This window comes from Leuresthes tenuis, unplaced genomic scaffold (assembly GCF_036924035.1).
Source record: "Leuresthes tenuis unplaced genomic scaffold, fLeuTen1.0.hap1 SCAF_19, whole genome shotgun sequence".
In the NCBI taxonomy this organism is placed as follows: domain Eukaryota; kingdom Metazoa; phylum Chordata; class Actinopteri; order Atheriniformes; family Atherinopsidae; genus Leuresthes; species Leuresthes tenuis.
In genome coordinates, this window is record NW_027325373.1 from 15,164,259 (window position 1) to 15,186,191 (window position 21,933).

Genomic DNA, 21,933 nt, shown 5'->3' on the forward strand with positions numbered 1-21,933 from the left:
AATCATGTATCAATATCTAAAAACCCAGACATCATTAACTTTTTTGAGTTAAGAAGTTAGTTTTCTGATAAATTGGAACGCCCATCAACCTGCAGGTTCAGCGTTGCCCAGCTTAAAAAATTAAAGTAAGTATATCATACGATAAACATCAATGTAAAAAAAGTATAGAAACAAGTAAAGTATATTGATAACATTTACTGAGGAAGGCTTTCCTTAAACTATGTTAAACTACGACTGTGTTGTTTGGTCAAGTTAATGTTTATGATGGTGAACACAAAATCTTGGGAAATCTATGCAGACACATTAAGTTAGTCATAGCCTAAATGGCAGTCTGTCGCTGTCAATGTGAAACAGGTTGGCTCTTTTTCCTTTTTAAACAACAAACCTAGAAAAAACAACCAGTCACAGTCTAATAATAAACAAGCTTCTTAATATGAAATGATAAAACATTGTCAAGTTCCCATACACACAGATGCGATGAGAACCTCCCTCTGCTGTGGTTGCTGATGGATTGTGTTATTCGTGAAAATAAAGATGAGATCACCTCGTTCTGAATGAGCTCCAACGATCTTTATCTAACACTTCTTTTCTTCCAAATAAAGACAGTGAGGTACGCATAAGTTATGAGTATGAGACAAAGGCCAATGAAAAAGGCTAAAACAACAAAGTTTATGAGTTTAGTAAAAGCGAAACCACATTCAAAACCCTGCTGGAAGCCCAATGCCAAAATCTTTTACTCACTTCATGCAGGCCAAGCTCAGTGACTCCAGCAGTGACGTCATAAACACTTTATGTACAAGAGGGGCAAGACTGCTGTGAATTACAATAGTACAATGTACAGTCTTACTGATGTTGGATGAGATGTAGTCAGACATTTTTTTAAAATTGTGTTTACTTTACCCAAAAGTTTTTCTCTGCATGTTTCTATCATATAAAGATAATTCTCGCACTCAGTGGCTAAAATCTATCTAAAATCTAATTTTCTCATATTATGAATATGGTGACTGTCATAAATTGACCCTCCAGCCTTGAAAAACTGTACTGTATACATGTAAAAAATTCCTGGTATGGTCATGGGTTACGATTTCATTTTTAAATTTTTTTTTTGTCCCTAAATTATTTAATTATTTTACAATAATCATTAAGACTCCATCCATGCTGTCATGTTCTCTGTCAGGTATCAAATACATTTTTCTTTGATATCTAACCAAGCCAGCATTTGACATGTGACACCACAAAGTGTAGATCTCAGGTTTTTGGGTTTTTGTCTATGATAAGGTCTCCCTCTGGTGGAAAAGTCTACTGGCCGACTCCTCCTGCATGCAGAACCAAAGTGTTGTAATTCTAACGGGATGTTAAATCAAACATGCAATATTCATTCAAAGCCTCTGTTACTTTTTAAATACTCTAGCTTTATCATTTCCAGTTGCCATTTTTCAAAATGACAGATTTAGATCCATAAAATACTACTGGTTTAACAAGAACTGCATCTCACTTTTTGCAGAAAAGCTGTAGCTCTTGTACACAAATGACTTGTCTCGAGTGAGCAGAAAAGTTATTAATGTTCTTTGTTCTTCATTTGACATAATTCAAAATAAGTGCTGTATCTTCATAAAGTGCGTCAACTGCTCACATTAGCTGGCATGATTGGTTGTGGAATTAAGAAAAAAAACTATTTTAGATTTGCAAACATAATGAAAAAAAGCTGTCCATTCTGTGGTTCCAATTTTCATTTTCAGTTTGTCACACATAAATGTAAATATGTTTGTAAACCGAGCATCTTTCGGGGGATTTGGACATGTGCTCAGACATCACGTTGCAGAAAACTAATGTATACTGCATTTTTCATGGTTTTTCTGGCATTTCAGATGATTAATCAATAAACAAAAGCACTTTACATAATACAAAATGACAGTCTAATTTACCGCTCTACCAACAAATGTTAATGATCAATATCTGTGCATCAGTAATTACAAAAAAGATAAGAAAATATAGGGAGCAATACAAATATAACTCTTTGAGTTATTTATCTGCTGCCATGACAATGAAAACTGCAATAATGTGCTTTATAGATGAAGACTGCACACAGACTCACAGCAATGCAACAATAATGCTGCTTTAATAACTCTTCTGAATTTATGTATAAATGTCAACTGATGCCACGCTGACATATCGAGTGGCTCGCTTTGTTATACAATTCATTTGAAATAAATAATGAAGTGTCAATAAAAGAAAGGAGGAAAAGAAAACTTTGAGAAACATATTTAATGTGCCAAGGAGGAACAACGTGTTTCTGAATATATACAATTAAAAAAAAAAACATGCACTATGAAATTCTACTCACATTTGTTCAAATACATACACACTATTCCTTTTCTATCATACAAAAATAAACATCTATGATAAAACAGCATACAGTTCATCATTTTCAAATATCAGTTAAATAGAAAAAGGAAAAACACTTCAATATTTACACCTGACATAAAGTATGTAAAACCAGCCCTCTCACTCAGTCTGTTCTCTCTCTTGCTGGTTTCCTCTTCCTGCTCCTCTTGGATCCTCTGCCTGTTTGAGGTGGAGGTTCCTTGAAGTCCTCCCCCGAGCCTGTGTCCAAGCTGTCCTGGGTGTCTTTCCAGCTGTCTGGAGCCAGAGGAAAGTCCTCCTCTGGAGAGTTCACCGGTCGACCGTACACCTTGCTTTGCAGGTCAGCGATGTCGTTGCGAATGTCTGCCATCAGAAGTAGCAGGAAATCAAAGGAGCCTGGGGGGCCCTAGGAGTCAAGTACGAACAAAAAAATAAAAGTTATAATTTATAATTTACAGAATTTTACTCTCCCTTTAAAGAAATAAATCCCTGCACCTAACAATAAGATTACATTCCCCCACATCTCTGTATTTACTTAATCACAACAAAATTCAGGCTGATGAAGACTGGCCACTGGCTACTGAGCATTTTCTCATGATTTGTTAATGTTAACACCATTAGTGTTTATTTAGGGGTTTTACTCTGTAAGCGTGCACATCATCTGCTAAATTGTTTAATTTCCACAGTTCCCTGTAGCGTGTTTTAAGCCCTGCTTTAGTTTAACTGTACTGTTCTGGATAATAGTAACATAACAATAGTGTGGCATCAGTATAGATAGCCTTAGTATAGATAGATAGTCTTACTGGTGGTCCGACAGGCCCAGGAGCTCCTCTGTCCCCCTGAGGAAACAAAGCAAATATTTAGTTTAGATGAATTACAGTGGAGAGGAAAGACATGAGAAGAATTCATAATAATCTGCTCAGGGAACGTTTCACGGAGCCAGAGCAACAGCGAGAGAGAAGGAAGTTCAGGATGTACCCAACCACCAAAGCCTCAAGGATTAAAAATAGGAGAAAGCAAGCATATCATTTTGCCACAGTGTGCCACAGTTTTCTGGGGAAGAATGGTTTTACAGCATTAATCTTCAATAACAGAAAGAAAAAAAAAATCCCTCAAGAATTTGATGCAGAAGTTTTAATCTATATTGTGGATTTTCTAAAATCGAGACAGGCTAAACATTAAACATACAACACATACGTTGAATTAGCAAATTGCACGTTGACCAAATGATATGTTCAACAAACAAAGCTGGCAGAATTCTGGTCTGATATGTGACCACTCTCCTCGGCAGCATTGGTTCAATTTGCAACTATCTCGACACAGAACTGAGTTTCAAGCATGGTCCACATATTTTTGACAGAATAAGGTTAAGACTTTAAGCAGTTCTTGTCCAGTGGAAGACCCGACTGATTGCAACTTTTGAAGGTGGATTTTGAAACTTTGCTCAGCAAATATTTTCTCCACAAGGGGGCAGAGTTTTACCAGACAAAGTGTACATTTCCATTCCTATTTAAGATTATTCGATTCATTTATATGGCTTCTTTTTTCTAAAAAGAGCACCTTTCACCATCTTTCTGAGTGTTTTGGGTTAAGCTGAGTGTCATGAGTCCTGAGGAAGTCCTCTCTCTTCGTTATTCAGTCTACAAGTTCCACTGGCAGCTAAACAGCCACAAAGCATGATGCTACCACCACCACCATGATTAAGAATTAAATACAGTGCATTGCCCGTGGTGTTAAATGATCCACCTTTTACTCCTCCAAACCAACTGTCCATACCTACTCAGTCTGTGTCTCAACTGTTGTTTCTGATCATCTGAACTGAGGTCATTTTTGAGACCAAAGTGGCAAAGGACGTTTTGGAATTTTCAGGGTGAGTTAATGATGTATTCAGGTGTGTGTATATGCGTTAATTTCAGAAGGTCCATAACATTGTTTTTAAATTCAAGAAAAATAATTCTATTCATGCCAATGGTGAGTGTATGAAAACCTCTAATTAGAGCAATAGAGTCATTGGATAGTTTACTTTGTATTGATCTTCTAATGTGATTCCAATAAGGCAGCAAATAGGTTTAAGTCCTAAAGAGTAGAAATATGCCTGAGTAACCACATCCTGTATTTGACACTTCTTTGGTATAAGATTAGCATGTTAACTTACAGTAGCCCCAACCAATCTGGCTGCTGTGGTTGTTCGACAGGCTCAAGGTCACATTGAGGCTGTGAGTGTTTTGGCAGCTGGTTTGGATTTGTTACTCAGTAAGAGAGATTACCATCACCCTCTGATCTATCCACACAAACATCCCACTTGAACAAAAAGTCAATAAGGAAGATGCACCTAAGTCTTTCCATACGTTCAATTAAAAAACTATGCAAACAATGTTCTGAGCACGAGATTCAACAGTCGATGCAAGATGAGAATCTTTTGAGCTTTTACACCTCGTGCTTTCTTATCAGAAGTTTAAAAAGGAGTGTCTTCACGATTTCTAGATTAGTACTTACCATCCAAACCACACTCCATCTTTTCCAGGTCACTTTCAGGTCTGATTATGTTTGAAAGGTTGCTGTGGATTAGCTGCCTGAAGTGGCTGATCTCAGTCTAAACTGATTCTGACATGTTGCAGGATCGGGAAGGTTCAGCTTTCCATTCAAAGTAAAGAAACCAAACCTTACTCACTGCAACACTGACCTGCTGTTCTTAACACAAACAAAGGTCAAATAAAGAAACTGACAAGACGTAGACTATCAACTGTCATAGTCACAAATGACGTACATACATTTGCTTAATTTAAACCTTAACACCTCGTTCATTTGGTTAAAGTCTTTACTCCCCATCTGAAGGAGAGCAGATCATTGTCAAACTCAGCAGCAACTGTGAGCAAACACAATGCAGGAACCTGACAAGGCCAAAATCGCCATCTGCAAGCCACAGAGATGCCTAATCTTTTAAATTATTATTTTTTTTACCTTAGCTGCTTTGTGATTTTCTTTCTATGGATATCACAAGGACGAAAGAGCAGGTACCAACAAATTTGGTCGAATGAAAAAAAAAGTGAAAATTGAAGAACAGCTGTCATTGCAACAGGAATTGAATCACCAGTGTGTCTCCCTAATCTTCGACTTAACGATCTGCTGGAACCTTTTTTTCCCCAACACTTTGCCTCAGGCGTCTCTAGGAGGAAAAGCAGAGAAAATGTATTCTTTGAAAAACTTGTTTCTGCCTCCTTTCAGCTTCAAGTCTTCAACCTGGAGGTCGGGAAGAAGTTAATGGCTTGCCACTTATTACTATCTGCCATATTTCTGTCATAATTTTGCTACTGACAAGCAGCTGATGTTTCAAAGTAGGCCAGTGCCAACTCATGTCACTGAAGACATCTTTGCAGGTGAGAAAAACAAAGTTTTGCTTCATTATCTTGTTATATCTTGCTGTTAAGTAATCCTATCACTGGGAATAAACTCTGCTTGTGCAGCATTCTAATGAGAATTCATTCATACTGGCACCTGCCTTGTGTTTTACACCCAGTAGCATTCTGGAGAAGCTGAGAAACAATGACGCTATAGAGAATTTCCATCCATCCATTTTCTATACCCGCTTAATCCGTCGGTCGGGCCGCGGGGGGGGGGCTGGAGCCTATTTTAAAATTTCTATTATAATTAGAATTTTTTTGACTGACATGGTCAGTCTAACGGCTAATCTAGTTGACATTGAAATATGAAGCACCAAGCCAAGAGTAAATCATCTCCTGCCTCATGCTGCCTTAGGAGGGGGGGGTTGTTGGACAGCTTTACTTAGTAGAATTGCTACTTGTTACAGGAAAGTTAGATTTTGAAATACACAGAAATGACAATATCAGATGACAAAATAACATCAGATCTCACCTTCAGACCATCCTTTCCTGGTGATCCAGGAGGTCCCTGTTAAGTAAAAAAAAAACAAAAAAAACATGTGGTTCACATATATTTAATTTTTCAAGCATATCCGAGGAGTTTTTCTGGTTTCTAGTTGTTACTGTGGCTCAGACATGTAGCTTGCCAATACACAAAGAATAATGCATTCTTGTATATTGTCAATTTTCCACAAAAAAATGACTCAAACTCTGTCTGAATACAAAATTGTTATCTTAATCATGTTCCATTATGAGATTAAGTAAGATGTGCCAGGATCCAGGTCTTTCCTGGGGGACTTTAGATCAATGGCGGAGGCTGCTTTGATCTCAGTCATGGGATAATCATCTTCAAAGACACGTAAACACATTGCATAGGGAGTAGTGCCAATATTCAGATCAGTACAAAGCCTCTGAGTCACAGGTTCAGGATTTCTAAAACACAGACAAGCAGTCAAACACGTGACCTCATAACCAAACTGTGAACCTAGAATTTTTTTTATGTCAAGTTTTTATGTGAAGAGAGGACAAGATTCCCTCCTTACATCATTAGTTCAACCACTCTTGCATATGCATTGATTAACTGTATTAACAAACTGTGAGTATGAAAGTAGACATGCATTCAAACTTGCAAAACAACAGATGCCCTTCTTCTGTGAAAACACTGTCACATTGTTCCTAACTTTATGGTTTGGCTTCCTGCAGCATGTGATATGACCGATTACAGGTGTTGATGGTCTGATTAATCAATAATGAGACTGCATAAATAGAAGAGCTTTAAAAAGCAGATCTATGGCTCAATGGCCACATCTTGCACATTCTTGATTCAGATCCCATACCTCAACACAGAGGGTTTACATTCGCAGGCAAGACTGAGTATTGCATAAAACCTCATCAAGCCAAAGAAAACAACTAAAGCTGCGAATGGATTCAGTCCTCTCTGCTGTTTTTACTATTACCATGTGTCATCCCTTTTCACCTAGCAAAAATGAGGGGCTTTAAGAGTGTGTATTTTCTTTCTCTCCTGGGACCTCTCTTACGACGCAGCAATACTAAATTATTTGAATTATTTTGGTGAGCAAATCCCAGAACCTCATAAAAATCTGCCACATAGACTTAAGCAAAAGAAGAATTTCCAAGTCTTGCTTCTTTTCTTATCTAATCTAGCCATTTGACCCACTGACTCAAATCAGAACTGTGCAGCTTAACCAACCAGAAACAGAGGCTAAGATAGATGTGTAAGAGAAAAGTATTTAAAGATCACAGTCCAACTCGCATAATCCTGCTTGATTTACAGTTACAGATCTAAACTCATCATGGACATGAAGGTCATGGCAATGTTAGGTTTTATTATAGTATTGTACAACTGATTTTTCATAGTTACTGGACAGCTGCCATGCAAGAAAGAATCTCCTGGAACGAAACACCTTCAAGCTTGACTAAAGTTTCTAGCTGAGCACATGAGGTGATGTTTTGTTGTCAGAGCAGACAAACATTAAGTCAGCGCCAATAACACTCTACCTACTGTTAATCATGGTGGTGGTAGCATCATCTGGGGCAGTTTTGCTGCCAGTGGAAATGGCAGATTGCCAAAGGGGATGGAGTAAATAAGAAGCAGGAGGGAGTTCTTCAGTAAAAATATCAAATATCCAATCAGAGTTCTGCGAGAAGCTACAAAAACTACCAGAAACTACAACTTGTACGTCTTATTCACGGGCTTTGTCTATTAAAGATTTAATGTATGATATGTCAAACCTTAATGCAGCAGCAGATAATGTTGAGTCTCATGTATTCTGTAAGTGGCAGTATGGATCAAGTGAACTTCAAATTAATAAACAATTTCTTTTGGAACGAGATTCTTCAGCTCTTGTGCAACACCCAGTGGTTTCTTAAAGGTTGTACTGTAAATTGGGCCTTCAAAGACTCATGTTCTACAATCCTGCCTCAGAAAAAGAACCAAATAGGAGCGACATATTGCCACGACAACCATGCCCGTGATGAGTGTATGCAAATTTCTGACACCACTTCAAGAAAGCTACGCAAACACAGCAAGAGATGAAAATATCAAATTGGATTCTTTATAAAAGCTCAGGAAAGACATTTGTTTCATTTAAGGTGGACATATGACCAGAGTAATAATGTTCAAAAGGTGGGTTTAAAACATAGTGATTTACTGTAACAGATATAACTTAACTGACCACAGGTCCTCGAGGGCCACGTTTTATGTGGTATAGGTCTGGTGTGGGTCCAATGGGTCCCATCAAGCCCCTGGGACCAGGTGCACCAGGGGGCCCTAAGAGTCCAGGAGGGCCCTCTGAACCTGGATCTCCTAAATTAATGAATGCCTGATATTAGAAACAACTAAAGTAAAAGTAAAACACACAAAAGACCACTGTTTATGGATTGACCCATAGAAAATGGTGGCATAATCTCATCAACTTCTCAAGGGGCAGCAGCATGATGAACACATTACAAACGCAGCTCAGATACCCGTGTGATGACCTTTGTGCTGCCTTAAAATTTCCATCTTGTACCATCATCATATCATGAGTTATAATGATTGCATAATACTTTGATTTATGATCAAATACATATCAGCAAAACCAGCAGCCTTGGCTATATTTTAATGCAGACTATCATCACAACAAAATGCTAAAATAAGAAGGTGAACATTGTGTCTGCTGAATATTACTATGTTAGCTTAATGACTGTCACCTTATTAGCATGTTAAGATTAGCGTTCACAGTACAGCTGCGAATAAGGACAGCTCTGTGCGGCATTAACATAAAGGCTGAATGCAGGTCCCTTTATTATTATTTCTTACTTTCTGTGTCTTACCTGGAGGTCCAGGAGAACCTGGGGGCCCTGGTAAATATATAGGTGATGTCAGGATTTTCTCGCTTGTCATCTGCATAGGGACATCAGCACTATTTGACAGCAAGGCCATCTTAGAAAAAGTGTGAAAAAAACCCCCAAAAGACAGGAAGAAGACTGCTGAGAAAAATGATTGAATGAATAGACGGATAAATAGAAAACTAAGAAGCCACAACATTTCATCATCAGTATGGTTCCTAAATGTTTTTACATAAAATCATTCATGAAGTAGGCACCGTCAAACAGGACAGGAAAATTACACACCAGAGAGCCAATATCAAGAAAAACTATTCTTAAAATCATACACCCTTCCAAAGATGAAAGCTTATATTCAGTCTGCACCACATGAACTGTAACCAAACCAGATAGAGGCCAGCCTCCATTATTCAGCATGACCAAGAGAGTTCCCGCTCTGTATGGTGTGTGGTATCCTTGGGTTAAGTCATCTTTGATCTGGGTAACTTCACGTGGTTTTGGCAATGCCCGCAGGAAACATGTGGATTTGGCTTGCTGTGCTACAAGAACCTAATTCGTGATTCAGCATTCATGCATATTTCTACACACAAACACGCTAAACGAGGCTGTGGTTCACCTGCTGATTAGTAAGAATTATACAAGACTGCATCCTGCGACCTTTGGAACAAGCATTTGAACTAGAGGGTCTAAAAACTTTTTATATTTGAACATTTCAATGATAGAAATATTTGAGCATATATAGAGTTTAAACCTTAAAGTTAAGAGGGAGCAAGAAAAATATTTTCAGGTTGTTTTCCTAATATATGCTGCATCATATTGTATATATAGAGTATAGGTCTGGGAGCACCTCGACCACACAGCTTGAAGTTCTAGATCATGTGTTGCAGTCGAGGGGCGATAAGCGCCACTGCTGACGGACTCGTGCTCCTGCAATTTTCACTAAGGTCAATGGAGCTCCACTGCAGAGTTTTACATAAACTTCACACCAATTCTTATGTATGGGCAAAGAAATCGACCGGCTCTACACAGGAAACATTTTCATTAGTTTCTTTTTTATTAGGGAAATAAAACGCATTAATATATCTCATGAGAGTTGTAAAAAAATTGACCTGCTCACGTATAGACTCCTTAGAGATAAAGCAAGGGTACTAGGCAGTTATTAAGGAAAAGAATAGTTCTGGGAATATTGACATTTAGCTGAATAAAGTGTGTTTAATGAGCAACAATATTTTCCTGCATGGCCCATTTGAAGTAAACTAGAAGACAGAAATGTATGCGTTTTCTGTTTTACCTTCTGTTTAAGCTGCAGGACAGACATCTTGATCTGAAGGAAATCCTCACAAGTCGCTGAGCAAGTTCCAGCGTTCATGACATTATCACACTTTTCAAAGAGATGAACTGCTGGGAAATGGGAAAATATTAACATCACGTGAGTTACTGGAAAAAGTTCAGAAAACTCAAATTTTCACTGCTTTTCTCAAAATTCAAATGTTTGATGAGTTTGTGGTAACTGTGTGGCCCCAAAAAGTGACTCATCAAGTTCATTAGCTAGGTTTCCATTTACTAGCAAGGAAAAAAAAAAATGCTCAAAAATGGGCTGACACATTTCAATCAGCCAAAATGAATAAAGGCTGGATAGTGGTGCCAAATGGTGCCGCTGTAGGCTCTGTTGTTAGTGCTTAGGTAGTCAGTAGAAGAAATAGCTGTCCTAACTGGAAACAAACCTTGAGAAGGACAAAAAAAAAAAACAATCTCTGGAGTTATACATCTCATCTGGACAGATGCCAGTCAGTCATGTGAGTTCACAGTTTGATGGGTCAGATTAGAAACAGTTGGCGAGTCTTGTCATTTTAATCAGAGGCTATGTCCAAAGTTTAAAATCTTGGATACAAGCGTGAAGTTTTCTTTTAAACAATTATTTTTTTGCACCTTAGTGGAAGTTTTCTTTGAAATAATTATTTTTTTTGCACATTAGTGGAAGTTTTCTTTTTCTGCAGTGCATCTTTTTACAGTTTTTATTCACCTTTTCTTATCCATATCCTCTGGATTTGAATGAAAAACAAAAATGGATAACCTTCTACTGTAATTTGCAGGGATCCAGTGGTTGGTGACTTACTAAGCATGACTTAAGCGGGTGGTCTCAGAAATGAATCAGTCTTTCGGGAATTTAAGAAATAAAAGCAAACCACTATCCCCGATAGCTAGAACATGAAACTTTTTTTCAGATTATTCACCCTTTTTCCCTTCATTGGTCTTTTGCTACCAACACAAACCAGTTAAAAAAAACACTGATTTAGTCACTAAACTTAGGCTAGCACCTCTGGCTTTTTTTTTTTCTTTCTTTTTTTTTTAAACCAGGCCTGCCTGTAGGAGAGTGGGCCCTGCTCTACATGTACATAGTTTTAATGGATGGGTGAAAATGTCTGGACACTATTTTCCTTTCTATATTACAAAGCAGCAGGCCACAGGGGAGAAGCATGATCATATGCACCACAGTCTTTCACTCTCCTGCCTCTACTGAAATGTTATAGTAGGTAACAGAAGATATCCTCATGGGAGGAAGTAGCAAATCTGCAGCCCCTCACTGCTTCACTGGCAACTGAATCTGGGGCAAAAGAAAAGATGTTTTTATCGACTCGACCATTTATGTTTTCTTCACGTGTAACCAGCAAATCAGAGAAGACCAGGAGTCATAGGGGCAGCAGTACGTTCGGGTGCCTGAACTGTTCTGACATACACAACAGGCAGAGATGTCTAATGACTTCCAGGTGTCTGTGTTTGTAGTGCAGCTTACCCCCCCATCCCCTTCTTTTTCAATCTCTTTGTCTCTAACACACACACACACACACATGCACGCACACACAAACACAACAATAACAATGTGCAGTCAGCTCCACATCACTTTAAGATGTTCCCTTGAATAAAGAGAAAATGTCTACGCTCACCTCTCTCTCCCTTGGTGCATGTTTTCCCATCTTCTTCCAGGAAATAGCCTTTCTCACAGTCACACCTGTAGCTCCCCACAGAGTTGATGCAGATCTGAGAGCATGCGCTCCTGTTTTTGTCTGCACATTCATCAATGTCTTCATGTTGCAGTGAAAAAGTAGATAGCAAACAAATAAAAAACGAAGTTTAAGATCAAAACATGTGAGGTACACAAAAGGTACGCATACTGCAAATTTAATCGCATTTAAAAATAACGGAAAATAGAGATCATGTTAAAATATTTTCAAATTGTAGTTTACATTTCTTTTCTAAATCTACAGAATAAGTGCATCTTTAAGAGATTAAAAAAGATCTTAATTCTTTAAGTAAACAATTTCCAAGCCCAGTGAATGACTTGAGAAACTTCCTGTCGATAAGCTTTCCTATCATGAAAAAGTATTTCTTTTAGTTTATTAAACATATTGTCATAGTTTCATTGGCTGAAGGAAATTTCACTTTGCAACACAAATGTAGGTCCATACTGCAAAAATAAAGAGAACTGTTGGATAGAAAAAGTTCTACTTCCATACGGTGCCTATAAACTCTTTTATCAACACACGGTGAACCAAAGTCACTGATGAACGTTCAAAGGGTAAAAACAGTCGGAGAACTCGCACAGCAAAACAGAAATGAGAATCAAAATAAAGGTCAACCTCAAATTAAACACACAGTAATTGTGAACATGCATTAAAAGTTAGACTTACACCAGAAGGTGTACAATCACCTAAATGTATCTACTGCAGCATGCAAGTATTATTTAAAAAGAAAAGAAATTGAATTAATTGATCTGGGTCCACCATTACGCTGTGGATGTATCCATCTGACTGCAGCAGTTAAAAGCTTTTGCCAAACTCTGTTGTTGGAATAATAAAAAAAAAAAACAAGCCAATATAGACTGTAAAATAGTTGATCTAGCGCAATTTCTACCTTTTTTTCCTAAATAAAACAAATAGAACAGGTCTCTTCTAAAAAAAAAAAAAAAAAAAAAAAAGGAAATACTAAACTGCAATCTGGTACAACTCAGATTGACACTATAGCCCAATATAAATCTTGGATTGTTAGGCATGTCCTCATTTTAATTATTGCACTTTTGTGTTGTGCCCGGTCTCACCCAGGCAGTAGGGCTTCTCTCGGTTTCTGTGACGCTCACGGTCGTAGCGATAGCCAGGGTAACAGGTGCATACCACTCGACCAAAATGGTCCGTACACTGCTGCTCACAGGGGGCGCCACTGCACACATCATAGTCTGCAAAAGAAAAAAAATATATATGTCAGTGAGTAAAAAGAAAACACATTCTTAAAATGCCAACAAAAAGAAAGTTACATTTGATCTTATATTAATGAAATAGAAACCTTTGAAACACTTAGGGCAGGACATCCAAAACAATCACAAACAATTAGAATAAGTGACATCCAAAACTATTTTTTTTCTACCTTCAGGAATGCACTGGCCCAACACAAACTTGAAGCCATTGCAACATTTCTTTCTGTAAAAAATGAAAAGACAAATTCACAATCCTTTTAACATTCACAAGCTGATGTTTGACACGTTAGAAAAAGTGTGTTACATTCTTACTATTTCTAAAGTTGTGTTTTTTTGTAAACAAGACTTGAAGACCAGACTGCAAATGCACAGATACAAGCTGCTGTCTGTAAGTATCTTTGCTGGCTCTGCCCGTTCATTCATGTCTGATGACACTATGAATTACAGTTAGAACCCCCCCACTGAGCTGAATCTGTTTTGTGTATTGCATTTAGTCTAAAAATCTCCCTTCAGAATCCATCTGTTCTGATCCAACATTTAACTTAATTTATCATCTACTCCTTGTACCAAAAGCTTTCTTTCTCTCTTGAATGCTTTCAATTCATTTTCAAATTCCTTTTCTATAAAATTGAATATTTCAGTGTTTTTAAAATGGGGGTAAATAAGTGAAAACAACTTTGGGAGAAAAAACTGAAGCAACATAATGACTCCCCATGTATCTTACATTCATTATTTCATTCCATATTTCATTTACTGTATTCCACCCCAAATGGAAATATTTCCATGAGTCATGTCATCATGAGATATTCATTACTTACTCACATTTAGCTCTTTTCTAGGGAAAAGTGCTACCAGGTGTTGATTTCAAACAGGAGATGACAACACAATCCACCATGAAGTCATGGCAATTCAGACACACACCCTTTGATTACACTTTAATGCTATACAGCTTTTATTCAGCATCAGTTTAAATAATGGGCCCTTTCAATGTGTTGTTTTGTCTGTCCTGCTTATTGGCATTCAGAAACGATGGCGAAATATATCTACTGGCACATTAGCATACTGAAGACAAAAGTCTTCGGTATGCTAATGGAATTGTGAGTCTAAATGCTAACAATGTCAACAAGTGACCTCATAGGTTTATTTGATTTAGCTTTTTAACATTTGTGCATTAGCCCTGAACATACCATAGGGCTAATGGGAACGTCAGTGTTTGATTATGCATTTTGTTGGAAAAAAAAAAAGTTACTTTTTCAATTTAAGGGGGGAAACACATGTTAGCCACATGGTGGGTCTAAAGGAAGAGTCAGGGTACTAACAACTACATCTCCGTAGAAACAGATGGACATGAGGATATTTGAAAGGAAATAATTGGATAATGAGTGTAATTTAATGGAATGACTGTTTAGGAAAAATAAGAGAAGCAATATATGTTATCTGTGGGCACTTAAGCTGACAAACCACAGATAGATCTCTAAGCTCTCTCCTTTAAAAGACCATTACAGAGTTGGAACGGAATGACTCAATATTAAAGTCATTTTGACAAGAAGAATGTCTTCACTTCTGCTTTTCATCTCATTACAGAGAGATTTTCCACTTGTAATTCCCCAATCTTATTTATGAAGCAAATGACCCATTCAAAAATGGAAATGGGTTTCACAATCATGTATATATAATCCCAGTAAAACAAAGTAAATCACATTCTAATTCCATAGTGTCCATATCTTACAGTCAACTGTTTTTACAGTCATTTTGATGAGTACAGGATATACCGAAACCACATACTTATTCACACACACTGCAGAATATTTACTACCTAAAACGGAGCCACAAGGACTTTCCTCGTGGCTCTTGCGGCTTTCCCAGAAGGCAACTAACCTCCCAACAATCACATTTCAATGTTTTTGCTGACATCAAAACAGTAGTTATTATGTAGAGAGAAAAATGATCTCTCAAGAGACCTTCAATGAGTATGTTTGCGCAATCAGGTTATTTCTGAGCAAATATGTTGGGATGTTGTGTGATTTCATTTGAGTAACTCAGCACATTAAGAGAGCATCTTAGCAAATAGCCGAGTAACTTTGTCATTACTATTAAAATAGGCAATTTTTCTGCCATTGCTGACTTACAATGATTAACTCTAATAATGTGTTAGTCCAAATTGCATGTTTACATGAAGTGCCTGTGTGTCCACAAGCTCTTTGAGTAGGATTACTTTAAAGGGGACCTAATTTAATTCTTCTCTTATTTCAAGTCATCAACTGAAATGAACGAAAGTTATCTAAAGACTAAACTGACAATTACGTCTTACTATAAGTAGGCAATGAGTATAATATTTATCAAAAAGAGACTTCAGATCTACTAGTATCAGCACATCAGAGATGTATAAGCTACTATAATAGAGCTCACAATGCCACACAGAAGGTGCTGCAATGGTAGAGAGTAGCAGGAAGCAGTCATGTCTGACTCAGTGGACTGTTGTCAGAAACCTAACATCTAACATTCTAACCTAATTTGCATTTTCTTTCCATGATTACTATTGGCATTTTGGACAGTGTTTAGTCGAATTTTTTATTGTTTGTGAAATCTATATTAAGTGCGTTGGATTGCTAAGCTATTTATATCCAACAATGCTTTATATGCCGTCTGAAGAAAGTGGTTTATTGAAAGTTTCCGTGTCTCAGCCACATGGCCTGTGTGACAAAAATTTCATGTCATCTCATCTGTCTGCAAGGGTCCAATAATGAGCGATAATGTAGACCAATTAAATAACCATGCATGGGAAGCTTAGGGGTCACTGACTCCAAATGTAGTATGTGTACGACATGTAGTATGCAGATACAGAAAACCATGTACCATGTTAGTCTTTGGGTGAGTAGCAGGTACACCCTGGATAGGTCGTCAGTGCCTCACAGGGCCACATAGAGACAGACAGCCACGCTCACACTCACCCCTATGATCAATTAAGACACCAATTAACCTAACATGCATGTTTTTGGACAGTGGGAGGAAGCTGGAACACCCGCAGAGAACCCACGCATACATGGCAAGAATAAGCAAACAAAACCACGCAGATAGGCAGAACACACTCTCACTATTCTAAATATATTCTTCAATAGGTTTGACTTTGTACTGTGCGGTAGTTTGTAAAAGCTATATCACGCATGAAATATTACAAAATTTCATTTAAATTTAGCAGACATTACTTAGAAGCAAATGAAAATAAGAATTATTGCAAGGGAGAAAACCACGGGCTTTGTGCTTTTTCGTGGCCAAAGAAAAGTGGAGAGTGAGTTAGGTGGTACCAATAGACTGCATTCTACACACTGGACCTTTATGATGACTGATACAGAAGAAATTTTACATGCATAAACAATGCATGTCTAGGCTGTAACTTGAACACCAAGAAAACGAGTCGATTTGAGATGGTTTCCTGTGTGACACAATCTTCATTTCGCAAAAACAACCCAAAGAGGACAGAATGCACTTATAGCAAATAACCTCTTAGCTAAATAAACAGGGTTAGTTGGGAGATGAACAGAAAATAAACATCTTTGTCCATCTCCAAAAGATCATGAAAGAGGCAAGAGCATCCCATGGAAATTGGATCCAAATCTGTTCGCTTTCGCTGGACTGTTTCTTTATTAAATTAGCACTTTGGGAAATGTTCATTAGCTCTATGATCTTCTGCTTTACTGTGATATTCCACATTATATCATTACACAAACAAGTCTAAATGTATCTGTTACATTGCAGATTAAAGGAGTTTTTAAATACAATAACATTATCTTGCATTTTCCATTTATACTAACTGATTTAATTTCAAATAGCTGATTTCTTTTATTGTCCCTTTGTCAACCTTTTATACAGTATTTTGACATGCATGTATATGAAGATTAAGGGAGAAATTAGATGGAAATTACATCAGTTGGTGACGAATAACTGAGTGAAGGTCAGTGCATTAAAGCAATTCAATTAATTAATTTCTATCAGGATTTATGTTCTGGAGGTGGAAAATTGGTCGATTAAAGGTCAGAGAAATTAACTGTTGATATATGAAAATAACATTACTGGGCTGACAGTATAATGTGTGATTTGGCGCTTTCAATATATTAAAATGCTGAACAAATAGCACATTAGAGTCTGCAGTACAAAAACAGATGGAATTTGAACTGTTGAAGTCAGCTGGGATAGAATTATATATTTTTTCTAATAATAATAATAATAATAATGATGGTTTAAGAACTTCCATTAAGTGTATATAATGAATGCGCATGGACTCACTAATGCTGAAATAGAAGAGAGTGCGCTTCTCTTCAAACAGCTATGTTTACATTTAAACAGCTGTCCAAATCAATATCTGCTATTGATTGAAGAAAAGCTATTTAACAGACCAAATCAGCTCCTCTCAGTATTCGAGCAGCAGAAACTGCTCAGATCGACATCACTCTTCGTAGCGACCCGCTCAGATAGATCACGGTCAAAGATTAGGCTTGGGCAATAACAGAAAAATCCCTTCATGATAGTATACAAAACAAAATCCCACTGAGATATGATGCACAGAGCCTCAAAAACCTTACACAAGAACAGCTCAGAATACAATCCTCTGCAAGCTGGTTGTTTGCTCATGTACTTGATGCAAATCGGAAAACAAATTCAAAACACATGTGGATTCCATTCATATTCATGAGTGAAAAAACAAGGGGTGAAAGATTTCCCAAATGCATTCATGACACTTTTTCAACAAGAATACCAATGAGCAGAGTTTGCTGGGTCACATACCCGCACACAAAACACCGGCATGTTGTGATTGACATCTACTTTCAGACACAGAGCACTGCACTTGTTCAGCGATCAAGACATCACAGACAATCTGTTTGTTTTGCCACCTGTGCCTTTTTTCACCTAAAGGTCATTTCATTTAGCCAGTGACACGTATCATTTTACAAGGGCCCCTTGAAATCTAGACATAAACTAGTCTGACCTTAGTCACCCGGGTTGAAGCATAAGCACTCTAATCACCTTATAAACAGAGGCTCTCCTCTGAACCAACATGGTGCTCCAGCTTAGTCTTGTATTAAAATGCACTAATTCACACTGACACATGAGTTAAAGCTGAAAAATGAAAATGAATTTAAAGCAAAGAATACACAAGGATGAAGAAGACCCACATTCTGTGTAAACACCTTCACCCTGGCCATGCTCTTCATCACAACCAAGCATGCTGCGCTCTCTAACAAATACAAAACTGAAGAGTAGTAACACGCAGCTGTGAGACAAAACATGCAGTCTGCGTGGAGGCTTATTTGTCTAGCATTGCTGCCAGTGATATACAATAACATGCCTGCATTCCATACGAGCACATGGTTTACAAAGTGGAGAGGACACAACTTCATTATACTGAAAAGAGTGGGACATAAAATAAACATTTAAGTTTGTAATGCTGGATTTCTATGTTTTGTGTTCAAATTAACAAGTATATTTGTGTGCTGCAGAGCTGGCTGAACAAATCAAGCAATCTGAGGAGTTCAATGGGATCTGCTTACTTCATATTTTTGCATAAAAATCAATATACATTCACAGTGCTAGAATGCCTACATAGGTTTCAAAATAAGCAGTTTTACCTGATTCAATACACACAAAGAAGCAAAATGACATCTAGTCTGACAAAGAAAGTGTGAACATTTGAGAAATGTTTTTCTGAAAAACATCCGAAATTAGGATTAGTTTGGAAAAGCTCATCGTATGTTTGAGGGTTTGTTGGTCTTTCCCTCCTTTATATTTCATATAAACGAGTATGTGGAAACACTATGGCAAGTGCAGTGGTCACGTGATAATATCCAGCTCAGTACCAGTCAAAAGTTTGGAAACATCTACCCATTCATTTCAAAGAAGTTCTAAGTCAAAACCTTTGACTGACAGCAATTAATTTTCGACTCCAAAGCCAGTGTCAGTGGCTCACAACCTGGAGTCCATGCCTCCCTCCCTAAGGGAGGGTGCCGAAGATCACATGGAGTTCCTAAGGCTTTTACTCCACAGGATGCAAAAAATCATAACACATATTTAGTGGATAATCAAAAGCCTGTAGAAAGATGAAGTGCTGCTGTTACACAAGAGGGTTGTGTGATTTATCGAGGATGAAGATTGGTTGTGTGTTTTATTGAGCTACAGGATATAAAATAATTCCCTAACAAGAGCATCTAAAACACTGTACTAGCAGCTGACTGATGGACTTTGATTGAATCTGAATTCCTAAAAGATACATTTACTCTATTAATAAGACATACAAGCTGATTCAAGGTCTTGAATCAAGTATAACCAAGTTATTATCACATTCAGCATCGGGTACCTTTCAGCGCCATAAACAATGGAAAACAAATGAATAAATATGAGAATTTCCGACTTTAAATCTCATCACTGGCCATAGGTATTCCAGCTCAAGATGGTTGTTAGTTGGGTTTTTTTTTCAGTATTTTTTTTTTTTAATGAAAGTCAAAATGTGACTTATTGTTCTGGAAAGGTATGCCAATAATTTTTGAGATACTTCTTTTGGTGTGCGTGGGTGTGTTAGTGCCTTTACAGGCTTGGCAGCAAGTTGATACCAGTGGAAGCTTCCAGGAAAAATGCTAGGAAACCATCGTTGAAGAGCTTAGACTGTGGCCCTTTCTCTCCTTTAAAAATCAGTCTCGTCTCACCAGAAAGCATGAAATAGATAGGTTTGTACACATGTTCAAAATATAGGAGGCTGTGGTTTACTATCAGGAAGTGTTTCTCAGAAATTACAGGAATTGAGACCTAAAAATTTTCTTTTGTAAATATCTAACCATGTAGCTGTTTAGCATGTAGATTTATCCATGCACTTTTAACCCCAACCAATCATGGGTGACAGCACATTTGAAAACAGTTCAAGGGAAGGAGAAAAGCCCAATGACAACTGAGAACATTCAGGACGAGTCCAGAAAAAATAATCTGTTGCATGGTCTGCGGATTATTCAACCATCCACAAAGTGTTTGTGGCCAAATGAACATGAGATGAGATGTGAAAAGTGGAAGCCATCACATAGGAACACAAAAGAAGACATATGTAGCTTGTCGACATGCTGACTGATCAAAACTTAGGCTGCAACTGTGTAGGAGATGGTGTAAAGAAAACATAGCTACTGTACAATTTTTGTATAAAGAAACTAACGTTTATGGCTGGCACTAATGTAGCTTTTTATGTTCCATCAGCTCTGTTTTGGGCCTTTTATTACATTCCACAGCTTCCTTACAAAGACGTTCAACAGTTCATACTCACTTTTCACTTCTAGCTTCATTCTACAAAATTGTACTTAAAAGATGGCACAGCGTGTTCCACGAATTCTCTGGACGTCTCTATTGTAAAGACAACATAGACTCCTATTTACATTTACACAAGATTCTGGTATGATCTTTACATAACTATTGAGCAAAACCTGAAAGGTCGTCACAACCTGTAAAGTATGTTTGCACAAGACCATCTGTTAAATCAGACATTTTCTCATCAGACGCAACTCTGCCCAAAAAAAAAGTTTTTTTTCTTAAATCTTCAGTCTCTTTTCTGGACCGTAGCCCTCTCCAGTTCCTCCAGCTTGTCCAGATGTGCTCTCCATCTAATTTTAAATCCAAAACCCTAGAGCTTATATCCAAAACAAAACAATTCATAAAACTACACAACACAGCTCAAACTTATCTGTTAATACAGCCTACTCAGTCTGTTTGCAGTACTTTCTACTTGCAAGAAAAATGCTCAAACTCAGTCTGACCCTGAACCGCCTCAGCTGCAGGCTCCAATTTTCAAGCGCCACCTTCAAATATCACCAGAAATGAATCAAAGCTCATCCTGCTGTTTAAAAGCAATGCATTCCAAGTGTTTATATGATAAATTGAACTTAATAATAAACAACTGGTAAACTCTTACTGTGTAGAAAATCCAAGCGCGTCACGGATACACAGATAGATTTATGATGTCGTGCAGCTGACACTGATGTGCCATTAACATGTGCAACACTTATCTTGACGAAAACCAGAGAAAAGAGAAATTTCCTGCGGTGTCACGAGGAGAGTTAGAATTCTGGCAAGTTAGTGGTCAGGTGAAAAAAGACATGAAAGATTACAGCAGGCATTGTGAATATCAATGTTGCTGATGCAAACTATTGCAGACTGTGGTCCTAAGGAATGCCTTAGTGTCAGTCTTTGGACCACATTGTTACTACATTGAACTTTCTCTAATAAGCTACATGATCATTACAGACATAAAAAAAATTCTTAGACGTTTTTGGTCGTGCCTGTATAAAAATCCTTTAGGTCTCTGCTCTGTTTTGACAGATCTAAAGAGAGTGATTTCTTGTATTATTTTTTTTCTAGTATTCTAGACCAGAAACACAGTGTGCTTGACCTTTTCACTTGAGCTCTATTTTGATGGCAAAGTAACAGATTAGCAGCTGCTCTGGCCTTTCTGTACTGCTGATACTTTCTGGATAGAATATCGCAGAACACAGTTAGAGAGAGAATGGAAATATGTACTCATCTGCAAACTGTGGTCATTCACCCAGAGGAGGGAATATCTCCTTC

The 21,933-nt window shown here is 37.6% G+C and overlaps 1 protein-coding gene across 2 annotated transcripts in view; it reads right to left on the reverse strand.

The window, feature by feature from the left end:
- Positions 1-2,250: 2,250 nt before the first annotated feature.
- The window catches only part of ccbe1 (collagen and calcium binding EGF domains 1), a 34,038-nt gene continuing 14,355 nt past the window's right edge, over positions 2,251-21,933 (reverse strand). Inside the window, exons 3-11 of one of the 2 annotated variants that reach the window (XM_072372239.1) lie at positions 13,512-13,564; positions 13,189-13,323; positions 12,038-12,175; positions 10,384-10,490; positions 9,081-9,189; positions 8,441-8,571; positions 6,238-6,273; positions 3,168-3,203; positions 2,251-2,770 (exon numbers count right to left, since the gene is read on the reverse strand). In XM_072372239.1, the coding sequence (XP_072228340.1) occupies positions 2,510-2,770; positions 3,168-3,203; positions 6,238-6,273; positions 8,441-8,571; positions 9,081-9,189; positions 10,384-10,490; positions 12,038-12,175; positions 13,189-13,323; positions 13,512-13,564 (1,006 nt within the window). In that variant the 3' untranslated portion in view covers positions 2,251-2,509. Of the gene's footprint in view, positions 2,771-3,167; positions 3,204-6,237; positions 6,274-8,440; positions 8,572-9,080; positions 9,190-10,383; positions 10,494-12,037; positions 12,176-13,188; positions 13,324-13,511; positions 13,565-21,933 lie in introns of both variants that reach the window. The other variant, XM_072372238.1, reaches the window with a different exon arrangement.